Source organism: Anabrus simplex, chromosome 1 (genome assembly GCF_040414725.1).
Source record: "Anabrus simplex isolate iqAnaSimp1 chromosome 1, ASM4041472v1, whole genome shotgun sequence".
Taxonomy (NCBI): domain Eukaryota; kingdom Metazoa; phylum Arthropoda; class Insecta; order Orthoptera; family Tettigoniidae; genus Anabrus; species Anabrus simplex.
This window is the reverse complement of record NC_090265.1, coordinates 27788353-27812700: the sequence shown is the minus strand read 5'-3', so window position 1 is coordinate 27812700 and position 24348 is coordinate 27788353. Positions and strand designations below refer to the sequence as shown.

The following is a 24348-nucleotide window of genomic DNA, read 5'->3' as shown; positions in this document are numbered from 1 at the left end:
GTTAACTGCATGCAGCAACAGGCCTTAGAATATTTTGTAACGCGGCGAGGGTTGTTACTTCTGAATTGCAAATTGGCGGTTAATTCGAAATCACGTAATTCGAAGTCCGATTTTTTAGTCCGAACGACTTTGAATTAACGAGGTTTTACTGTAGCTCCTCAATTAAAGGTAATTGCAGAATGAGTGAACCTGGAACCAGCCCTCATATCCAGGTAAAAATGCGTGATCTGGCCGGGAATCAAGCCCGGGCCCTCTGGTTGAGGGCCAGGCAAGTTAGACCGCGGGGCCGGCTTCTAACATTAATAATTACCGGTACGCGACTTAAAAAACACAAAACTTTACATTCAGTTTTACTGGGAAATCATCAGTTTCCTCTAAAAACTTATTTCAGTTCAGCAACTTTGATCAACCAAACTCTTTGAAAAATGTAATACCCATTATGCCAAGCCAAACAACAATCGACCACAAGTAGTTTTTAATTATCTATCTAACAAAATAAAGCACATTCGATACAAAAGTGCCCAACATGATGGCGAAATCCTTTTTTTTTTTCAATCTTCCATTGTAATTTGGTCACTGGTATACTGTTCATAGTCAGTTTATGGAAATCTTGTACCACGTAAATTAGGTCTACATCGACTTTTAAAGGTTATGTTGAACTCAAGAATACGGTTTTGAATGTATCGATCCTCAAGTTCTCGAATGCTTTATATTCAATTCTGCCTGTCACTAATCACAATCAAATTGGAAAGAGAAAAAATATCATTAACACTTTCGAAATTACGGTTATTTGCGACCTTGACTCGGCTGGAAAGCCCACTCGCTGTACAGTTGAGTACTGGTAAAATTGCGAAATGATACAAAGTTTTTTAATGTAACATGCGCAAAAAAATACTGCAGTTTTTAGAACATTTTAACACAAAAACATGAAATTCCCAGTCTTATATTAGGGCCAAAACAGTTGCAGGCAATCCCAAAACTTCCTGTGGCTTTATGTACAGGATGTAACGCGCAACATCTGTTCTGGTCTCGATAACAGATATGATAGCATTAACATACCGAATTAGTTTACTTAAGAAGGAGCAGTTTCGATTCCTGCCTGAAAGCCCAGTGACTATACAGTACCCCGAGGGATGTGCCGAAAACCCGTTCGGTGATACACTTGAAAAAAGTAAACAAAAATAAACATGTAACCCTGGACATAATGTAGACGTTTTGCAAGTATGAACATTTGATGAAACTCGTTCAGACTTCAAGTAGAGCTGTTGAAATGCGCTCTGTCTCCTTCCAGTTGTTGTGGACACTCTGCTTTATGATTTCCGATGATTCTCTAAACAATACCCCCCGAATGTGATGCTAAGATGGGTGGTCCCTTATGAAGTTCACCGCCGATCACTTTTCCAGTACGGTACAGTACTTCCTCATATTACCGCAATGACGGGATGTTAATACTAAGATCCGTTGCCGTAGCTGTCCTTTTGTGAGATACAAGTTCTTGAAAAACGCGTGATCGAGGATTTAGCGTTGATGGGACTTAACTTTCTGGGCGGTTGATCCGGGAATGCGTTTCTTCAAGGAACGGATAATGTGGGATTTTTACAATGTGATTTAATTAGGATGCTCGCGGGACCATGTAATTTGTATGAATAATACGGGAAAACGTAGTTTCCGGGAATGTATAATCGAGGTTCTACTGTACTTAAACTATTCTGCGGTCTTCAAGCTAACTGTAATTGTTTTTGCTGAACGGTACGGGAATTAAAAGACAAGCTTAAGAACAGAAACAATTCTATACGTGTGTTCATCAGCTGGAGTAGCAGCTTTGTCTGACGTCACGTGATCACAGCTGATCAACATGGCGGGATCCCAGTACAGATGTAATAGGCGAAAGTTTTGCAGACATCTCGCAAACGTGACTATGACTCCCCATACACGTATTTAAATTGCTCCTTCGTGTACATTTTACCTTTTGAGTGGCTTGAGGAACAAAATTTTAACATGCAACATTTATGGGATGAAATTTTAAAATCCTATTTTTGTATTGAAAATAAAGGATGCGGCAATTATGCGGTGAAATACAGTATTTTTTTTTATTTCTGGGGGCCACTAGGGTGATCCTGACTCCTTGTGGATGATTGATGGAAAAGGCAGCAGCTAATTACTGGACTAGTACTACTTTAAAATGGGAAATTAAAAAAAGGAGAGAGAGAGAGAGAACTTGTGAAAATCAACTTTAGCTTGTCATACAACTTCAATATTTACAGATTTTATAATTGATTGTAAGTCTCATAATTTAATTTATTTGACATGATTGGAGCTTAAATTAGGATGCAAGCTCAACTGTAGGCTATGGAACAAATATAATCAAGAAGAGGATGCAGTGCAGTCTAACAGAAAATGTAGCTAGCTATTCGATTACATGCAAACAGTTTCCTGTCTAGCCTCGCTGTGCTTACAGCAACCTTTCACATCAACATGTGATTTTTTTTCTTTCTCTTTTTTTCTTGGAACCATCTAAACCCTTTCAATCAAAATTGTTTGGGCAGTCCGTGATTAGCAAGAGACCGTTTGTGTGACGACTACCAAGGTAAGAGAAACTTAAGATAGGAATCTCTTTGAGGAGAGCCATCTTCTCTTCATCTCTGATCGTAAAACAAATGCACATTTAAAAAATCAATACTACAGTAGATACAATATTACCCCTCTTTTACACTTTTCAAGCGACCAAGGAATACTGGTGTAAAAGTGGGAAAGTGTAAATGTTACACAAATGCATACTACAGTAAAATCTCGTTAATTCAAAGTCGTCGGGGCTCAAAAATTGGACTTCGAATTACGTGATTTTGAATTAACCGCCAATTCGCAGTTCAGAAGTACCAACCCTATATTCTAAGGCCAGTTACTGCATGCAGTTAACCTTGATTCACAGTTTATACCTTTCAAATGCCGTGAAAAAGGAACTTTTTCCAAAATGTATCCAAGAAGGTGCATTTACAGTATTCAAATAATGCACTCGGATATCTCAATGGCAAACATAACCTCACGCAACAAAAGAAAGAAAGACAAGGCACGATTCAAAGATGAGGAGAAATCTATGCTGGCACCCATGTGCAAGTGCTTTATTAATTGGATTACTTTACTGTATGCATTTTAGATGCCTCTGTATTTACACAGAAAGTACCCGATGACCTTAAAATCGAACTTTCCTATGACTCTATCCTTGTATGATTTCCCGCCATGGCACTTCTCTCGTACTTCAGAAATGTAAACACTTGCCACGTCACAAAGTATTCTAAGACCCATTAATACATGCAATCACTTCGATTCACAGTTTAAACCTTTCAAATTCCATGGAAAAAACAATTTTGAATGTATCCAACAAGTTGCATTTACAATGTTCAAATAATGCACTTGGATAAATCACTGACAAACATTACCTCACGCAACAAAAGAAAAAAAAATCACAGAATTCAAAGACGAGGATAAATTATGCTTTTTCCCCTGTGTAAATGCATTATTTTTTTGGATTTCTGTACTGTTTACATTTTTAGATGCTTTGTACTGGCATAGAAAGTGCCCGAAGCCCTTCAAACATTGTGGCTTATCAAACTTTTCTATGACGAGGGGATAAAGTTTCTCGCTTCCATGTGCATTGCAGCGCACTACAATAACCCTCATTCCCCACGCTTGTACAATTCCCCGGCTGGCATTTTCATTGGCAATGACAATATTGTTCGGTGCCTACGAATTTATTATATGAGCCACGTTTTTTCGTCAGCTGTCGGCATCGCCAGTGTTCGCGGATTCTGTTTTTCTGCACACTGCCTGTTGCGTGATGTTACGGTGTTCCTTAAAAGGTTGAATACAAAAGAATTCCGATTTCATTCAACTTAGCAATCGTGAACCGCACTGTAGACCCACCGAAGTGAGTGTAAGTGCGGAAAGCTACCCCTCCACGTTCTGGAACACACGTTCTATTATGACGGGGATAAATTTGAGTTGAAATTACTCTGTAACATACTATTGTTTTAAAATGTAAGGATGTTTTGAATTAAAAGTCTGAATTTCGGTAATAGGGCCGACATTGTACTTCAAATTACGAATTATCCGTATTTTGAATTAAACCATTTAAATAACATGAAAAACTGTATCTAATGTTTCCGGGAACAAGAGCTTCTTTGAATTAGTTCGGATTTTGAATTAACTGATTTTGAATTATCGAGGTTCTACTGTATTCATTTATAGAGTATTTCAATCTCAATCGATTTACTGTACTTACCTCAAATAAAGGTCCAGTTAATTACTGTACTGTATTAACTGTTGACTACACTGCCTTCGTAATTCTGCTCATCCTTTGCCCAGGAGAAGGTTACTGGTAGGTGGTTAAAAATTTATGTAATATGTTCTTTTAATATACAGTAGTTACTTTCTTGGATTGGCTATAGAATTATCTAAGGTGCAATATTTTCTCTGGATGAAACATTTTAATTGCTACTATTGTACGTGTATTTACAACATTAACACAAATTTATTCCAGATGGAAAAGTACACAATCACTGCTTTCTACCAGAATAGTCCAGAATCGATCTCTGTTTACACTTCTTATTTCTTATGACCTCTATTTGTTTTTCAAGCTCATAAAGGTTATGAAAATTATAATCACCCCCCTCTACAGATGACATACCTGTGTAAAACATCCACTGCTGCACTTGCATCAGCACTGGTAGGCATCACTTCACTGTCTTCCTGTGCTTCATCACTGTCACTGGTGGGAGACTTGGCTGCTGTTCGCTCAGCAACCAGCTCTTCCACACTTCTTTCTTCGGCAGTGATCACAGAATCATCTACCCGAAGAAAATCTTAAGTAGTGGAGTCTGACTGCAACATTCTCCATACATCAGGTAGTAGGCCTCTTTTTTCTTCTTCTTCTTCTTCTTCTTCTTATTCTTCTGGCAGCTGAGATTGGCATGATTCTTGAAAAATCCTTTCAAGAAACAATTTGAGATGGTAGTCTGCTTCATGGCTTTCCAAGACTTTGCAATGGAGTGAACTGCGTCCAGGATTGAAACTTATGATGGATCCTTTCCAGCGTCCATAAGGAATAAAATTTGCTGCACCAGGTTCTTCCTATAAAGTGACTTGAAGGAGTGAATAACCCCTAAATCCGTAGGTTGTAGCTTGCTTGTACAGTTAACAGGCAGAAATTCTAACTGTACATTCCTCAAATTAACATCCACGGGATGTGCAGGACAACGGTCGATGAAAAGAAGGATCTTCTTATTTTGCGCACCCATTTTTTAATCCAGAGCAATTAACTGCTGTCGGAAAAGATCTGAGGTCATCCAAGCTTTATGGTTGGCATCGTAGGCAGTAGGTAATGATTGCACATTCTTGAAGCAACGAGGCTTTTTAGATTTCCCTATCACATAGGGGTGGAGCTTCTCAGAGCCATCAGCATTGGCTCCCAACATCACTGTGAGCCTCATCTTGCTGTTTCCCACCATGGCATTTATCTCCTTTGAATGCCAAAGTCCTGCTGGGCAACACACTGAAAAACAGTCCAGTTTCATCTAGGTTAAAAATGCTCCTGGGTTCGTAATCCTTTGTCAGCTCCTTCAATCTTCTATCGATCCATTCTTCCATAGTTTCATCACTAACTGCATTAGGTTCCCCACAAACAGTTTTTGTAGGTTAGGTTATACTTTTCCTAAATTGGTCGATCCAGCCATTTTCAATGCCAAGAATGTTTGCCACTTTAAGCGCCTTTTCCTTTAAGAGCACACCATCAATTGGAATGCCTGCGGCTCTTGAAGTTTCAAACCAACTTTTTACAATTTTATCCATTTTCTCGTATTTGCTGTATGACGCATACTTCCTTTTCTTAGAGTTTGGTCCGCATTCTAAAGCACTTGTAAAGCTTCCTCTGTTTTTCCCAATTGTATTCAGCGTGGATACAGGAAGCTGCAATTCGCGTGCCAATGAAACACGTGTTCCGCGGTACGAATCAACCTATTCTAATATTCGAATTTTCTCATCCATAGTGAAAGTTTTTCTTTCCTTCTTTTGTTTCCATTATTAGCAGGAAAACAATAAAGCAATAACAAAGAAGGATTAACAAATACACAAATACACACGACGGGAAAGGAAGATCGCTGCAATTCACTTTGACCGCTCGACTCACATAACAAGAACAAAAAACGTAACAAATAACAAAAATAAATGTGACGAATCAGCGACAATAACTTTAACAACTCCGACAACAACAAACGCAAGTGTAAAACAATATCTGTGAAATAACAAACTCTGGCAAGATGAACACTGAATCACTTGATAACGTCTCCTTGTGGATTATACTGTACTTAACAATAAAGCAAACACCTGATTTCTTCTTCTTCATCTTCTTCTCCTTTGCGGTTTTGTTGGGCTTTGCATTTTGCCATTACCCGGGTACTGTATGTGCGGTATTTTACATGTTTTTGGTTTCTATTGGGTGTTTGTTTACTTGCATTCAAAAGTCATAGGATTATGGTGGAAAGTTTGTGTGTATGTGAGATTTAGAGAGTTAATTCAACTCATTATCGGATTCGAAAATAAGGTTTAGTACGTTGTGGAAAACGCCTGATATCAAAGAATGCACTGCGTTGGTTAAGCGGAAGTTCAACACTGAGAGTTCTAAGAGTTATTGTAGACCATGGTTGTTTGATTTGGTCGTCATGCCATGGTTACTCAAAGCGTTTTAGGTTAGTTTTACCTCAGATTTTTTTTATCTCAGACGGCCTAAATGGTGTAAATGGCAGGAAGCATAAAATGTTGCAAACGTAAATTTGAAGATTTTAATACCTTGTTAGCATAGGAAATCTCAGGGGACCAACAAAAAATGTTGTAAAATACTGGAAAACTTAAAAGCCGGGAACGTAAATGCAAGGTACTGTATGGTGCAGCTCTTTTCAGCACACTCCTAGATGGAAGTAAGCTGCATGTTCCTGTTTAACCACGTACCAGTCTTACCAGTCTCAAATCTCTGGCAGTATTGGGAATCGAACCTTGGCCTTCCAAGGACGATGGTTATGCTACAAAGTTAGACAACGGTAAAAGTGATGACTTAAAAAGATGATCACGAATTAGGTTAGTTCCACTGTGTGCTCGTAATTAGAAGTATAACTCAGGGTCAGTGTTTTTTATCTGTATATGTCTGAGTGAGTTAGCTTTGGGGTACAAGCCATGTAGTTGTGAGCTTGCATTCGGGTGATGGTGGTTTTAAACGTCGCTCTTGGCAGCCCTGCATATGGTTTCCCAGTTTCACACCAGGCAAATACTGTGGCTGTACTTTAACTTAGGCCACATCTGCTTCCTTCCCTATCCTAGCCCTTTCCAACGCAATCGCTACCGGAAACCTATCAGAGTTAGTGGGATGTTAATCCGCTTGAATAGAAGAATATCTCGGCATTTTGGCTTCCACTACCTCGTCTATGTCACCCAAGGGATTATTGTACCAGAATGGTAATAAATATATATATATATATATATTGAAATTAAAATGTTGGCACTGAAGTTTACTGATGGTTATTCTCTTCAGACCATTTTATTTGTTGGGCTTTGTTATTTTAAAGCATGTGCTCAACTATTAGCATTGGAGATTCCATGACCCTTCATTCTAGGTTTTTGTCTTCATTGCTTTTTTTTTTTTTTTTTTTTTAATTTTTATGAAACAATGTTTTGTGTATTGCCAGGGTATGTCTAGCTGGCGGAGTAAACCTGCAGAGTCGGATCCTGTAGATGAGGATTCTAGAGCAACGCCCAGGTAAGTTCAGTTTAGACTGGTGGAGAATATAAGTTTGGAGATTTAAAGTTTGGCTGTAATATGCATGGTTTAGATTCATACAAGTCTCTGTGAATATAGAACTCCTTAAAGTAGTAGCAAATTTCTTGCAAAATAAACGGAATTTACAGACTAGAACCAAGCTAAAATTAATATTTAGATTCTTATGAGATCCTCTTGTTTTTGCTGTTTGAGGTAAGCACTCCTAACTTTTAATATCTCCAGTCCAAAATTTTCATTACTGAGAGTTTTGGTGCACAAAGTTAACTTTGCACATTAAGTTTTTATGTTGCTAATTTTGGAATATTTTGACAATATATCAATGTATAAAATAATACGAGGGTTGGGGAATAAGTCATGGCAGCTATTCTTTTCCTCACATTTGCTCGGGGCTGCCATATAAATGGTCATATGTCTGGGAAAGCATGACATCATAAGCTCACCGGGCAAACAGTCGCCCCTGGTGAAATCATTACAAGCATCATTTAATACTGTATAACTCCTCCTCTGAAGTTGATAACTGCCCCTGTTCGATTAGGAAGCGAGTCCACAAGGTTGTGCAGGTACGTCTCATTCAGATTAAGCCACTCACTGAGGATTTGATCGCATAATTCCACCAAAATGCAGGGCTGCTGATGTCGGTGTTTTACCCGCCATTCCAACATGTCCCACAGATTTTCAATGGGGTTCAATGCAGGTGATTTGGAGGCCAATCGAGATGCCATTGGGTGGGGGAGTGCTCATAAAACCAGTCATATGTGTCCAGCCCGATGAACTTTGCTGTTGTTATCTTGAAAAATTTGGGTATCAGTAGCATACTCATCTTGCAGATGTTGATGAAAGGCAACACCTGACCAACCAGAATGTTGAAATAAACATGGTGGTTTATGTTAGTGGTCACCTCAGTGAGCGGGCCAAATCCAAGATACGATAAACACCCCCAAAGCATCTCGGGTCCACCTCTGGCGTGAATGTGATCTTGCACACACAGCTTCATTTGACCTTCAGTGCACTCGAGGACGTGCGTCATTGGATTACAGACAAAAACTCGATTTGTCAGACCACATTACATTCTGCATGTCAGCTATTGTTCACATTCGATGATTTCTAGCCCATTGAAGACTTGCAGCTTTATGTGCCTGTGTGAGCACTGGCCTCTTGCGAGGTGACAGACTCTCAAATGTTCATTGCATGCAGTTCCTGTCGCAATGTTCTCTTACTAACAGGTTGGGATGGACCTTCATTCACTGACTGCAGCAATTCCTTGCAAGTAATCAACTTCATGATCTGTATCGATGTGTAGCACACTACTTGCTCACTTTTCATACAAGACTTTGATCATTTGTACTTCTGCTCTGCCTACCTTCTTTTGTATCAATGCATACCAGAACCACTGTAGTACACTGTCATGTGTCTTCTCAATATCTATAAATGTTATCACTAAATCCTTCCTGACCTCCCATCATTTCTCCATGTTCCGTAATGCAAAAATTAGAAGTTGCTCTATACCTTATAAATCCATATTGTTCTACCTCCATTTCCTTTTTTTACTTTCATCTCCCGTCTTCCCTCTAATATCCTCTCAAACATCTTTGCTACATCTGAAATGAGGGTGACCTGTATTATCACTGTAGCCACCTCATCCACACCTGATGCTTTGCCACTTTTCATCTTCTTTATAGCTCCTTCTATTTCCAACATTGTTATATCTTCATTTTGGTTTCCTTCCATCTTCTTCACGTTCCACCTGGCGAGTTGGCTGTGCGGTTAGGGGCACGCAGCTGTGAGCTTGCATCCGGGAGATAGTGGGTTCGAACCCCACTGTCGGCAGCCCTGAACATGGTTTTCCATGGTTTCCCATTTTCACACCAGGCAATTGCTGGGCTGTACCTTAGTTAAGGCCACGGCCGCTTCCTTCCCATTCCTAAGCCTTTCCTATCCTATCGTAGTCATAAGACCTATCTCTGTCCATGCAATGTAAAGCAAATAGCTCTTCATGTTCCTCTTCTTTCTCCAGTCCATGGAGTTTGGTATTAAGTAATTTAGCAAAATACTCCTGCCATCACTGGAGAATATTGTATCTTTGTGTTGAAATTTCTCCTGTATCTGTCCTTATAACTTTTCTGTCTTACCTGCTGTTTACTTTGTATTTAATCACACCATACAATACTTTCTTACAACATTTAATATCCTCTCGCAAGGTTTCTGTGAAATTTTCTGAGCACTTCTGTTTCTCTTTCTGCATGATCTTCTGACACGCTTTCTTAGTCATGTTACTTTTGCGTACTCTTCATATTTCTGCCTCCTATCAACCTCCTCCATGCTTCTTGTTTTCCTTTCAGTGCATCCCTTACTTTTTTTTGTTCCACCAGGGTGTCTCCTTTTCCTTCTTTCTTCCCTGATACTCTACCATATGTATCTTCTACACATGTTATCAACCTTATGGCACTGCTTAATAGTCATACTTTTACAACTTTCTTCTCTTTTACATGTATTTTTAACTGCGACTAAAACTGCTTTGTGATCATATATATCATCTATCACTTTTAGTTCCTCTCTAGAGTTCATCTGGTTTTATCAGCACCACATCTAGAATATTCTTCCCTCTAGTTGGTTCAGTCACTTTCAGATTCAGCTGTCCTATCCAAATTAAATTATTTACCATTTATTGGTCATGCTTCCTGTCTTCACATTACCTTCCCTGCTAACATTTGGTCAATTTAGACCACCCGCTACAATCGCGTTCCTTTCTGTGTCATTCGCCTTATCGCGTCACCACCTTCCATTTCTGGTGAACTTAAATTGCATTCAGGATATTTATTTTCCAATGTATAGAATTTTCTAAGTTACTACTACAGAACTACCAAAATATGTTGGTTGTGATGATGTGTGTAATAATGTATGAAATTAAAATTATTTTGGTCAAAAGTGAAATAAATGCCTCAGGCTTATTTCTTTCTGTCTCTATGCTATTTTAAGGCGTGATGATAGGCGTGCTCCTCCTCTGAGTCGTGGCGGTAATGACGATCGACCGACTGGCGCTGTGGATTGGCGTTCACGAGAGCCAGCAGAGCGTAGAACGGGCGATTCTGGATCAATGCGTAGACCTGGTCCCGACGACAGGCGACGAATGGACGACAGAGGTAGAGGTGAACCTCCAAGGGATGCTCCCCGTGAAGGTAAGGATCATCTTAGTCCATTTTTTAATAGAGGGAGAAATAAAATATGTGCTACCACTGATTACTTCAATACACATCAAATTCTCTGTCAGTTCAGTGTAAAACTATTGTTTATGGTTGAGTAAGTGAGCATTTGTAAAAATATCAGGTTTTTGTGTGTATACAAAATGTATGGTATGTGCATAAATAATAGCAACCTGAGGTGGTTTGTTTATCTAATTCAAGGCTAAAGGCACATTAGACATGCCTCTGTTGTTCCCTGTAGTGTTTTGAAGTCCACAATGAATATCAAGCATTGCAAAGATGCATTCTACTTCGTTAATTGCACCGCATGGCACTGCATGGAGTTTGAAGCTGTGCAGTGTTGCGATGTCGTCACGTGGCAACTTCCTGAAATATGAAATATTTAATTCTAATACTGACAGAGACTTCTTTTACCTTTACTGCAATTGTGCTGTCGATCACTCAGCGAGATCAGCACTATCGTCACTGCTTTCGTAATTCTAAGGGTGATCCAAATAGTCTTTTTCACTCTCTTCTTCTCTGAGTAGATAGTTTTCAGTTTCATCCAGAGTGGAAGAAATTCCTGTTTTCTTTAAACTTTTTGTGACAAAATCAGGAGTGATTAACCCCCACGCATTTACATTGCACGAAAGGAAGGTTGCTTGATTTTGCCACTTTTTGTTGTCTCTCGCTTATCATTTACCATCAAACTTCTGTAGAACCTCCTGACATGATCTTTGAATGGCTTATTTATGGAGACATCCTACAGCTATAAATTTGAAATAAGGTTTCCTGGGATGATGGATGGACAGGTCTGCATCATCTTAATTTGCTTTTTCACAGCATTCATTAAGTGGCTGCAGAGGCTGTCTAATACCAGCATAGACTTCTGGTTCATCACAGTTCCTGGTTGATGTTCCCACACTGCCCTCAACCAGTCCTTCATTAATTCAACCCCCATCCAATCTTGCCCCTGGGGAAAATTTCTTTTAGCAGAATTTCCTTTAAAATATGCAATTTCACAGAATCTTTCTGTAGTCAACAATCGCTGCTAACATCACAGTGCATCGTAATTTTTCATTTCCAGTAGTTTTAAATAAAGCACATGATGCATTGGCTGCATTGATTTTGGTATTTGACAGCATATCAGAGAACAGCGGTGTTACCAATTTGAGACAAGAAACTTATGCTCTTTCCGAAGTCTTTGACCAAAGCGGTGAAAATCAGTTACTTTGACGAATCGGTCACTTTGACGGTGATGTCCTTCTTTGCAAACTTGTCCATTCTGGTGCACAAAGCATTCTAATCAACCTCTACTTGCTGTAAAATCCTTCCCTGCAATACTAAGACTTCATGCAATTTCACACTCTTTAAAGTGCAACATTTCACAATTTATAGCATTTCCGTTGTCTCTTGCTTCTCTGTTGTCGTGGCCACCAAATTAGGTGGGTGAGGAAAACTGCGCTGTCATCTGATATGGGAACGGCAAAACGACAGATGGTCGAGAGTCGCTTACCTCCGAGCAATGATTGGCAACACTGATCGTGCAGTGCTGTCTATCTGAAGCCCATCTGTTCCAGGCCACCTTACCCAAGTCATTCCCTGTTGTGCAACTGTTGAGGTCGCACCGTAAGTGCAGTTAAAGGTCGATAGTGAATGTGTTCAGCCTGGTGTTTCTTCGGGTCTGTTATCTGAAGAGGACGAGGCAATTGCGAGAAATGAACAAGAAACTCCTCTGAAGCATCGTCAGTTGGAAGGGCTTAAGTAGAAGGATTTAGCCAGCCAGACAAAATCCGTAATTGTGAATGTATTGCCATGCGTGCAGAAGTTGGCTGACTCAAATATTTTGCAGACTGTGAACTTCAAGAAAAGCCAAGAATTGACTGCAACAATGTGTAATGTTAGCCTTCGTTTTGTCCAGAGATGTGTTAATGAAGCGAAATATTCACCCAACCAAAAAATGCTTCCAATGAAAAATTACGTAAGGGAGAAAAAGCTTAGTGTGCTTAGTGATTTTCACTGCGATGTAGCTATGCGAACTGCTCGAATTTTACGACCGTGGGGAATTTCCTACAGCGGAAAAAGTGCGTAAACAGATAAGAGAGAAGATTCGATATAGTGGAAGTGTACGTTCAGTGCGACGAGTGCTGCACAACTTTGGCTTCAAATACAAGAGGGCTAATGATGGAAGAAAATTTCAGCTAGAAAGACATGAAATTGTCATAGCTCATGCACGATTTTCCAGAAAAATGCATGACCTGAAACATGACCAATACCGGCAATGTATTTATTTAGACGAGACTTGGGTTAATCAGTTGCACAGTAAATAGTTCATTTGACACCATCAGATAAGAGCGGTGGATTGAAGGTGCCGACTGGGAAAGGTGAAAGACTGATTGTTTGCCACGCAGGTGGTATTATAGGTTTCATACCCCAGTGTAAGTGGGTGTTTCTATCAAAGAAGAATAGCCTGGACTGCCACTCAGAAATGAACCAGGCGTCTTTTAAAAAGTGGTTTGTAGAAGACCTGCTATTAAGTCGCGAGGAACCGTCTATAATAGTTATGGACAGTACTCCATATCATTCAGCTTTACTTGAAAAACTACCCAATACAAGTTGGAAGAAGAAAGAAACTCAACATTGGTTGCTGAAGAGGAACATACCTTTTAGTGAACAAGAAACTCGAGCTGAACTTTTGGAAAAAGTTGCTCCCTTCAAAGTAGGAAAAAAGTATGAGCTTGATGAATTAGCTCTCTTGGGGCCATGAGGTAGTAAGGTTGCCACCCTACCACTGCCAGTACAACCCAATTGAATTGATTTGGGCTCAAGTCAAGAGAGAAGTGGCAGAGAAGAACAAGACATTCAAAATAAAGGACGTAGAAAAACTCACGTCAGAAGCCATCGACTGTGTGACTGCTGCAGATTGAAAAAAGTGCTTCAATCATGCAGAAAATCTTCAAACAGACGATTTGCCACAGCGAAGTGTTTACCAGTGGATTGAACCGTTCAAAAGGGGTCGCATGAGCGTGAAGGGTGAGGAAAGATCTGGGCGACCATCTGCAGCCGTAACTGATGCCAATATTGAACAAGTGCATGATCCTGAGTAACAGACGAGTGGCTGTTGATGACATGGCAAACCATATGCACATTAGCCATGGTTCTGCATATGAAGTCATACATAATACGTTAAACTTTCACAAAGTCTGTTTGAGATGGGTTCCAAAACAACTCAATCAAGAGCATAGGCACAATCTTGTGAGAATCCGTCAGCACCTACTGGACCATCATGCTAACGAATGTGAAACGTTTCTGAAACGGATCATCACTGGAGATGAAATGTGGGTTCACCACTTTGAACCAGAGAGCAAACATCAGAGCATGGAGTTGGAAGCATCCGCTGTGGCAAGACATTGTCCCCATATTCTGCTGAAAGTCTCCTGTGAATTTCCGCTCCTGGTTCACCCCAGACCACACAAAAAAAAATCACAGAACACTGTTCTTCCTTGGTGCAAATAGAGAGTGGCACGATCATCTTTACATTGCAACAGCGCAAGCTGTACTGATCTGATAATGCTGAAACCTACTTCAAATGTAGACAACAGTGCCATCTACTAGCTGGTGAGCACACAACACCAAAGAGCCAACCTAAAGACAATTAGAGCAAAATTGCAGATACTTACTGACTTGCCCTCGTAGTTGAAAATGTTATGTATGATTCGAATTGAGCAACTTGCTAGTGCTGCCTTCTGGTGTTACTTGATGTTTGTCCTCAGCTATGTGCAGCCATATTTTGTACAGTTCGCGCTGCTGACTTGACCCGTTGAATGGATTCTTTGTGTTAATCTTGTTCTGTTCTTGTGTACAATACACCCGCACCTAGATGAATGGGTGTCGTATTTCACCTCACAATCCACAACCTTTATTAACACGTTCAGTACCTGCTGCTGAGCGGGACACTTGAATGCCTGGACCAGCCATTTTCATGCCCGGCCTTCTTGACGAGCATCACTTAATACAATTTACAATTACTCCTAAACTATAAATGTTAGAAAAAAGATACTTTGAGCTTACCTCTGGTAAATGTTTAGGGTGTGAATCTGGTATCACAGGTTTCAAAATACATCTAATTTTACACAGCCTATCTGTATTTTCGGCATAATGATTCCTTTCACCGAAGTGAAGAAATGAAAAAATACGAAGGAAGCGTATTCGGAATATAATACAGTAGAACCTCGATAATTCAAAATTGGTTAATTCAAAATCCCGCCTAATTCGAGAAGCTCTCATTCTCGGAAACATGAGATACAGTGTTGCATGTTATTTCAATTGTTTAATTCGAAATACGGATAATTCGTAATTCGAAGTACAATGTCAGCCTCATTACCGAAATTGACTTTTAATTCGAAACTGCCTTTACATTTTAAAACAATAGTATGTTACAGTGTTACAGAGTAATTTCAACTCGAAATTTATCCGCTCCACGTCATAATAGAACACGCGTTCCGGAACGTGGAGGGGTAGCTTTCTGCACTTACTCACTTTCAAGGAACGCCGTAATATCACGCAACGGTCTTATGGTTTTAAAGGAGAAATTGTCAGCTGGGAAATCATACAAGGGTGAGGGATGGGGGTCATAGTGCGTTGCAGTGCACATGTAAGCGAGATACAGTAAAAGTCCGCTATAGCGAGTACGGCATATAACGAGAACTCCGTTATAGTGACGACTTTTTTCTGTCCCTTCAAAATTCCTATCTTAAACTGTGTATTGTCCTTTGGTTACAGCGAGAACCCTATCACTGGCGCATCCGTTATTACGAGCGATTAAGCGCGTGCAAGTTTTTCCGTTACCGATATTTATGCACCCCAGCGATGATATTGCATGCGATCGATTACCTTCGGCATCGTTTCCTCGCTATGTGCATTAGCGATTTCTCTCGTTGACATTCGAAGGCGATGTCGGAGTGGATTAGTAATATCCGTCGACAGTTGTTCCGTAAAGAAAATTCGAAATGAAAGAGAACATACTTTCGTAATAAATGCGTAAATAACGTGTCCGATAATGGTTGTTAACTTGTTAAATATAAGGCTGACTAAACTGCCGCTTAATTTTGAGGCTAAATACTGCAATTAAGTAAGAATGGGATACACCTTGAGATATGGCAGAGTGCTTAATTGATTTCAGAGGTTAGTTTATATTTTGTCGCGTCTGGTTAAATTACGGAAAGACTATTACGAACATTTATAGCGAGAAAGGTATAATTTCCCTACTGGCGCTTGAAGTGTGTTATCATCATACGTATAGTACGGTTAAGTTAGGATACGTGACGCTGTTTGAATAAGAAAACTGAAACGTTTGCAACAAAATGCTATCGATCATCATCGGTACGGTATAGTTTTCTCACTTTGTGCATTTGCGAGCTCTCTCGTTGACATTCAAAGGTGATGTTGGAGTTTATTAGTAATACCCATTGACTGCTGTTCTCGAAAGAAAATTCGAAATGAAAGAGGGAAACACATTTTCGTAATAAATGCGTAAATAACGTGGCCGACAGCAGTTGGTAACTCGTTAAAAATAAAGACTGAAGTAAACGATATCTTAATTTTAATGTTATATACGGAAATTAAGTAATAATGTGATACACCTCAAGACATGGCAGAGTACATCACTGATTTCAGAGGATATTTCATATCTTCTCGCGTCTAGTTACGGCTATTTACATGTAAATTTTTCGCGAGGAGGTTATTTCTCTACATGCGTTTCAAATATGTTTTCATGATGGACTACATATACGGTTAGGTTAGGTGACGCTGCTTGAAGAAGTCTCTGGAATGATACCGTATTTCTCCGAATCCAAGACTTTTTTTTCTCAGAATCTCATGCGAAAACTCAGGGGTTGTTGCATTCGCGGCCTAGCAATTAGTTAATGGATACCACTGGCAACTACCGCGGTAACCACGCTGCTTCTTTTCACACGCGCACAGAACTCGTTGACAATAAACGACCGCCTCTTTACTACACATCGCTAGCCGCGACAACCTGTTGTACAGAGCCTGTGTGTTTCTCAAATCTGTAGAATGGCATCAAAGCGTGTGACCCTTCGAATTCTTAGAAAAGCCATGGCTACTCAGTGGCAGATTCATAACGCGTCTATTGTACTTGACGCTTAGTAAAATTAAGGTTTATAGACAGCAGGAATATTTTCGTGATGGATAGTCTTATTGTAAAGATACGTGGAAAAGGTATTGCCGGCAAATTTTCAATGGGTTCTATTTGATATTATGATGCCAATTATAAGTTAATATTTGTTAAACACACAATAATGTAGAATAATTGTGCAGCCGCAAGTAAATACGGCATAGGCCTAACTAAAGCCAATATTTGGTGTTAGCGTGAAGACAAAGAGCTAAAAAAATGCGTACTGTACAAAAAATACATTGAGTAGTCCGCAACAAGGACGCTTTAAAGAAGTCGAAGATGAAATTGTGAGGTATGTGCACGAAAAACGCAAGGGTGGAATGGCCGCACCGTGGCGCAGTAAACTCGTTCGTTGACTTTCAGCGTTCGCGATTAGGCCAATACATTGCTAGCCGCTGAATTTGGCCGAACCCGACAAGTGAGATGTGCGTGTAGCGGCAGCCGGTTATATCTGACGCTGCGTAAAAAGTAACAGTTTAATAGATGGCAAGAATAATTTCCTGAAGGATCGTTGTATTGTAGAGACGCATGGAATAGGTATTGCCGGAAAATTTTCAACGAATTCTCTTCGGTATTATGATGCCAATGTTGAATTAATGGTCCTTAAGCCCGCGGAAATAAATAATTGTGCAGCCGCCAAGAATAAAGAAATACGGCGTGACGAAAGTCAATGTTCGGCGTCTAAAAATAGTCAGAAAAAATGCGTAGGCCTACTGTAAGACAAGGCATTCATATGATTTTACAAACTTCTTTTTGAGCCTGATTTAAATTTTTTGAAGGAAAAGGGGTTCATCTTGGATTCGGAGATATACCGTACTATATTTTTTTCAGAATGAAATTAAACATACACTTTCACGTAGTATCGGATTACGAAAAATAACAAACAAGTAAGCCGTATGGATATCATCTAAGGAAACGCAAGTTTTGAGCAAACTGATTGCCGTTTCACACCGATTTTAAAGTGCATGAAGGGTTTTCGGACTTTTATACAAAAATCGGATATAACGACAATCCGTTATAGCGAGTAAATTTTTCACTGTTATGAATTCTCGCTATAACGGACTTCTACTGTACTTTATCCCTTATCCCCTCTTCATAGGAAAGTTTGATAAGCTACATGTTTTAAGGGCGTCGGGCACTTTCCATGCCAGTACAAAGCCTCTAAAAATGCAAATAGTACAGAAATCCAATAAATAATGCATCTGCACAGGGGAACCGGCATAATTTATCCTCGTCGTTGAATTGTGCGATTTTTTTTCTTTCGTTGCGTGAGGTTATGTTTGTCAGTGATTTATCCAAGTGCATTATTTGAACATTGTAAATGCAACTTGTTGGATACATTTCGGAAATAGTTTTTTCCATGGCATTTGAAAGGTTTGAACTGTGAATCGAGGTGATTGTATGTATTAATGGGTCTTAATACTTTGTGACGCGGCAAGTGTTTACATTTCTGAAGTACGAGAGAAGTGCCATGGCGGGAAATCGTACAAGGACAGAGTCATAGGAAAGTTCGATTTTAAGGTCATCGGGTACTTTCTGTGTAAATACAAGGCATCTAAAATGCATACAGTATAGGAATCCAATTAATAAAGCACTTGCACGTGGGAGCCAGCATAGATTTCTCCTAGTCTTTGAATTGTGCCTTTTTTTTTTCTTTCTTTCATTGCGTGAGGTTATGTTTACCAGTGAGATATCCGAGTGCATTATTTGAATACTGTAAATGCACCTTCTTGGATACATTTTGGAAATAGTTCTTTTTTCATGGCATTTGAAAGGTATAAACTGTGAATCAAGGTTAACTGCATGCAGTAATGGGCCTTAGAATATTTTTTTTAACGTGGCCAGGGTTGGTACTTCTGAATTGCGAATTGGCGGTTAATTCGAAATCGCGTAATTCGAAGTCCGATTTTTTAGTCCCAACGACTTCGAATTAATGAGGTTTTACTGTATTAGAAAATGTCGGAATATGAAAAACATGGTCCTCGGTCCAGTACATTTTTATATCAGGATTTTGGACTAATCGGTTTCCACGATTGCATGATCGAATTCTTTGTGAAAGGCCGGGGCACCGCACTAGACTCGCGTAGAGATTGGTCAGCTCACACTCATACTGATAAAATTTGTCACTCATGAAAATACTCATGTAATTCAAATTATCCTGCTTATTTTCTATTTGAACGTTTATACCTGAATTCTCTGTAAATGGTGGAACGGGTGGACAATAACTAGGATGATATGTATCAGGCACTTCACTTTTCTCTATAGGCCTATCAGAATTTCCTCGTCACTCTTACTTTCACTATCTAAGTCTATTTCAGGAATAAGTTCATCTTCAGAACAATCATTGTGAACAATATCTAATAATTAATCTTCCGTAAGAACCTTTGTTTTATAAGCCATTATACTACACTCGATAAGAACGATGCGCACTGCATTGGAATCTCAAGTACCGCCTTGACGCGCAAGGAAGTGCTGAGATATTCCCTCTAAAACAGCTAAGATAAACATGAGCCTTTTCAACGCGAGAGTTAGATCAAAAAGGTCAACTAACTTCCTGCTACAACCAGTAATGCTGACTAAGGTGTAAGAATGCATAAATGACGAATATAAACAGCATTGCTTCGCGCAGAACATTAAACGTCTTACGCCGTCCACGGCCCGCAGCATAGGAGCAAGCTTAAACGTCTTACACTGTCCACGGTCCACAATGAGTTAATAGAAAATTAATGGGAGGGTTGCTATAGGTGAATAGATGTGGCACTTTTCCATATGTTCATTCACTGCACTTGTTCCAAAGTCAGATGTGCTGTTTATTCACAGCATCCCTGCAGACTGTACTGTGGGTGTGGTAAAAATCTTATTAGATTTGAGGTGCTGCAGTGTATCCTACAGTAGTCTGCTGGTTTATTGAAAGAGCTTTCTTATGGTGAAGAGTTATATCCGTGTCATCTTGCTGTCATCTTCAAAATTTCTTTTTGCCAGTCACTACATAAGGCGCAATTCTGGCTCTCTTTTTTGTTTTTTTTTTGTGAAAATCCATGTCCTTATACCTGTAATCTATTGAATGATGCTTGTTTTCTGGGTTGTCAGGATATGACTAGGATATTACTTCAGTGATAATCCTGCAGAGGAATTCATTGCTCTAAAAACATACTTTTACACTAGTCTGTATACTTGACACACAATAATAATAATAATAATAATAATAATAATAATAATAATAATAATAATAATAATAATAATTCCAGGTCTGAGCAGCCTGTCTAAGGATGCATTTACTACCAATTCAACATATTTGAGCCAACAGCATACTACAGGGGTGCAGGAATTTTCTCCGAATTGATCCAGCCCAAATGTTTAGGAGCCAGCAAGAATCCCACCAAACTGATACCTACAAATAATCAAGTTGCACTACGTAACGTTGACCTTGGTATTACTTTTCTCATCTTAATATTTAAACCATCCAGAAATATTAAATTATTAGCCTCCGTGGCTCAGACAACAGCATGTCAGCCTCTCACCGCTGGATACCGTGGTTCAAATCCCTATCACTCCATGTTAGATTTGTGCTGGACAAAGCGGAGGCGGGACAGGTTTTTCTCCGGGTACTCCGGTTTTCCCTGTCATCTTTCATTCCAGCAACACTCTCCATTCTCATTTCATAGCATCTATCATTCATTAATAAATCACTTTGGGAGTGGCGACTCCATCGTACTAACAGCCTATATCTGCTTCATTCATTACATCCCTGACCCGGTCAATGACTGGAAAACAGGTTGGAGGTCTTCAAGGAGGACTATTAGCTGTAAACTCTTGTGTCAGCGACCATGGATGTGCCCTGTGGTCCTGCTACTGAAAAAGCCACTAGTCCACAACCCTTGCAAAGCCAAATTCATTTACTGCAGGTACATTCTTATTACACATCATCAGATAACACAAAATGTTTGTTTCTAATGACGATCTGAATCTGTCTTGTATAAGGTTATCTGATTAAATCCTTGCTTACACGGTGCTGTATAGTCTGGAAGAACACTCACAATAGATAGTAGCTGTCCCAGAATAGAAAATCTGTCACAACTCCACCAGTTCAAATAATTTGTTTCCCAAGAATTTGTAACTCATACCACTCATTTAGTATGTAGTTTCCACCATTTTCACACTTTGCAAGTTGCTCCCTGAAATGTTCTGCCAACATTGAGATGTCATCAACACCGTCATTTTCCAGATCAGTTCCTGTTGGCCATGCAGAGGTATCAAATAAGGTTGTGCACTTCCCTACAGTTCCATGAGCCAAAAATCTTTCCTTCACTTATCTGACACCATAACTAATCAGTTTTCTTTCTGCAAATCGATGGCAGAACTAGCTGCTGGTATTGGAAAATGCCAAGAATGGAGGTGTTGGTTACAAAATGTATCTTCATATGGACCAGGGGTAGTTTTTTGAGTAATTCAAGTGATGCTTTTGTACTTTTTACATGTAGTTCAATAGTGCTGAGAAATAGCTGCATCCTCTGAAATAGGAGAGATAAATTCTTAAGGATTTTTAAAGAATCCAGAAAAAATTGCAGTATATGGACAAATTTACTATCAGTGAGTTTAAGCAAGAGACCTTTTGCCAGAGGAGCTACTTTATCTTTACTTGCAATTACACATTTCCAGTCAGTCACTAGACAACCAACTTCACTGGCCATCCATCTTACACTGTGCAAATAATTAAATTTACGAACTCTAGTCAGTTCTTGTAGCCCCTTTGGAGATTACTGGTAGAATTTGTAGAGCGACTTCAGTAATCAATCAAGTTCGTCAACATAGTCCACATTTTTTATACAAAACTTAATAAACTTATTGAACCCTATGTGGTATGCAGTGTACAGCAGCAATGTTTGACTCTTTGTCTAATGTTATGAACACAAGATTTCCACCAAAGGCTTTGCTGCTGTGACAGATAAGGCCAGCTACTTTATGCATGTCGACTGTTCACTATTGTTTGTGCAGTCTCTCGTTCGTGGATATATATCGATGGTCCTGTGCAGAGAAAAATGTATTTTCTCTTTGGTCTCGCAGTTATATATTTTCGAGAAGATAGCGACATGGACTTAAGTTTATTCAGTGACAGCACGTCATATGCCATGTGAGGCTTTTGTTACAAACTGATGGGTAGGCGAAGAAAGAGAGTGTGAAAAACCGAAAAACAGATTTTTTTCGGGAGGCTAAAACTTAGGCGCCAGTAGCAAAAGCACAGTCGCCTTGGGATTTCTGCACCCCTGGCATACTATGTAAGTGGTAGCTGAGCTGATACTGTTAACAGCTGAGTATAATATAATAGAAAATTGTAAATTGAAGTCTTGTAACTAGTTTTGTGAAGACTGGAGAATGCAGGAAGATGTGTGTCCATTGATTTCATACTACATTCCCATCCCTCAATCAAATTGTTTATGGAACGGTTTGACACTGGGCTAGATTTATTAGCTACTGTGGATTTTCATGGACTAAAATTGTTTAATTTGTTTAGGTTAATGACAAAGGAATTGTCATTCTTAATTTTTTACTGATATATTATTTTGCTTGCAGGCCGTCCTAATGACCCACCAGCAGGAAGTGATAGTGATGATATCTGGCAGCGAGTAAAACGACGATAAGATATAAAGGTATTATATTTGTATAAGATAGATTCCTTCATGGCTGTAAAACATAGTTCCATCAAGAACTCAGACTAACATAATAAGTAATGGAAAGAAACAAATGTGACAAATCAAGGCAGGAAAATGGAAAGTAATGCACTATGTTTTATTTTTAATGTGTTGTTGTACAGAAAGCTAGGAACACACAACAGGTTATATATACTATGACGGGTCAGATTTGGAAGAGTGAGTAATGGTGATAGTTTTAAGAGGAAGTACAACTAGGCAACCATCTATATATATATAAAATAACATGTCCTGACTGACTGACTGACTGACTGACTGACTGATTCATCATTGCCAAGCCAAAACTACTGGACATAAAGAAATGAAATTTTGAGGATGCATTTATATTACAATGTAGGTGCTTGCTAAGGGAGGATTTTTGGATATTCCGTTGCTAAGGGGGGTGAATTTTTAAAATTACTGTATCTATATCTCAACACTTTAAAAGTTTACAGGTGTAAAAATTGGTATTTAGAATCTCCTTTAAAAATAAATACATATTTTTTTGTTTTGGGAAAATCCCTCTAGGAGGGATGAAAAAGGGTGAAAAATAGGTTGAATGCCTTCGATGCTGTGGCTGTATGTAATGAAGGTAACATCATAAAGTGTAAAACCTTAGAAAAATTGGGAATCTCTCCAGGGTATCACATGATAACAAGTATGAAGAAAATCGATTGTGAACGGAAAAGGAAGGCTGAAAGTGCAGAAAAGGACTAAAAAAACTGTCAAGACAAACTAAGAGCTGTAAGAAGAAGACTAGAGGATGAGATGAAAGACAACCCAGATGATCCATCATATGGGGCAGGATTACATTGAAAAACTCTGAAGGCTTGCTTCTGCAAGTTCACTTTTTTCTGAACAAAAGGAACATTTTCTCAAAAACTATTTAGTATACAATGTTGAAACTCTCAGATATTACATTAAGTCATAATGTACACACTTTAACACAACGTTTTTGGAGAGAAGTGTTTAGTATAGAAACAAGGGGCTGAAAAGAGCGATTTTTTTTTCCAAAAAATGTTGCACTGAATAAAAAAATTAAAAAATGGAGGAATATCTCTAATGAATAAACTCCCATGTTAAAACATGCAAGAAGGTATAAAGAAAGCATGAAAAAAATGAAGCCTTTGGCATGAACCGTTTCTGAGATAAATGTACCTAAAAACAGTAAATTTAACATTATAGATATAGACCCTATTAGGTCCTCTTAAAGGAGGGGAGGCAGAATTGAAAGATTCTTTGTATGAAGATGCTATTATCTCAAAAACGAAAAGATTTTGCAGGCATGAAAATTGGTATTTGGAATCTGCTTTAAAAGTAAAGAAACACGTATTTCTTTGATTTCGGAAAATCCAATGAAAAGGGGGGGGGGGGTGTAAAAGATTTGAAAAATTAATTGTATGAGGATACTTACATCTGATAAAAACTAAAGTTGTTACAGGCATGAAAATTGGTATTCGGATC

General features: G+C 39.1%; 1 protein-coding gene across 1 annotated transcript in view; it reads left to right on the top strand.

Moving 5' to 3' along the window:
• eIF3a (eukaryotic translation initiation factor 3 subunit a) overlaps positions 1–24348 on the top strand; it is a 186949-nt gene that overhangs the window by 151394 nt on the left and 11207 nt on the right. Inside the window, exons 17-19 of the mRNA XM_067155938.2 lie at positions 7731–7801; positions 10799–10998; positions 22769–22845. Of these exons, the coding sequence (XP_067012039.2) occupies positions 7731–7801; positions 10799–10998; positions 22769–22836 (339 nt within the window). The 3' untranslated portion in view covers positions 22837–22845. The remainder of the gene's footprint in view (positions 1–7730; positions 7802–10798; positions 10999–22768; positions 22846–24348) is intronic.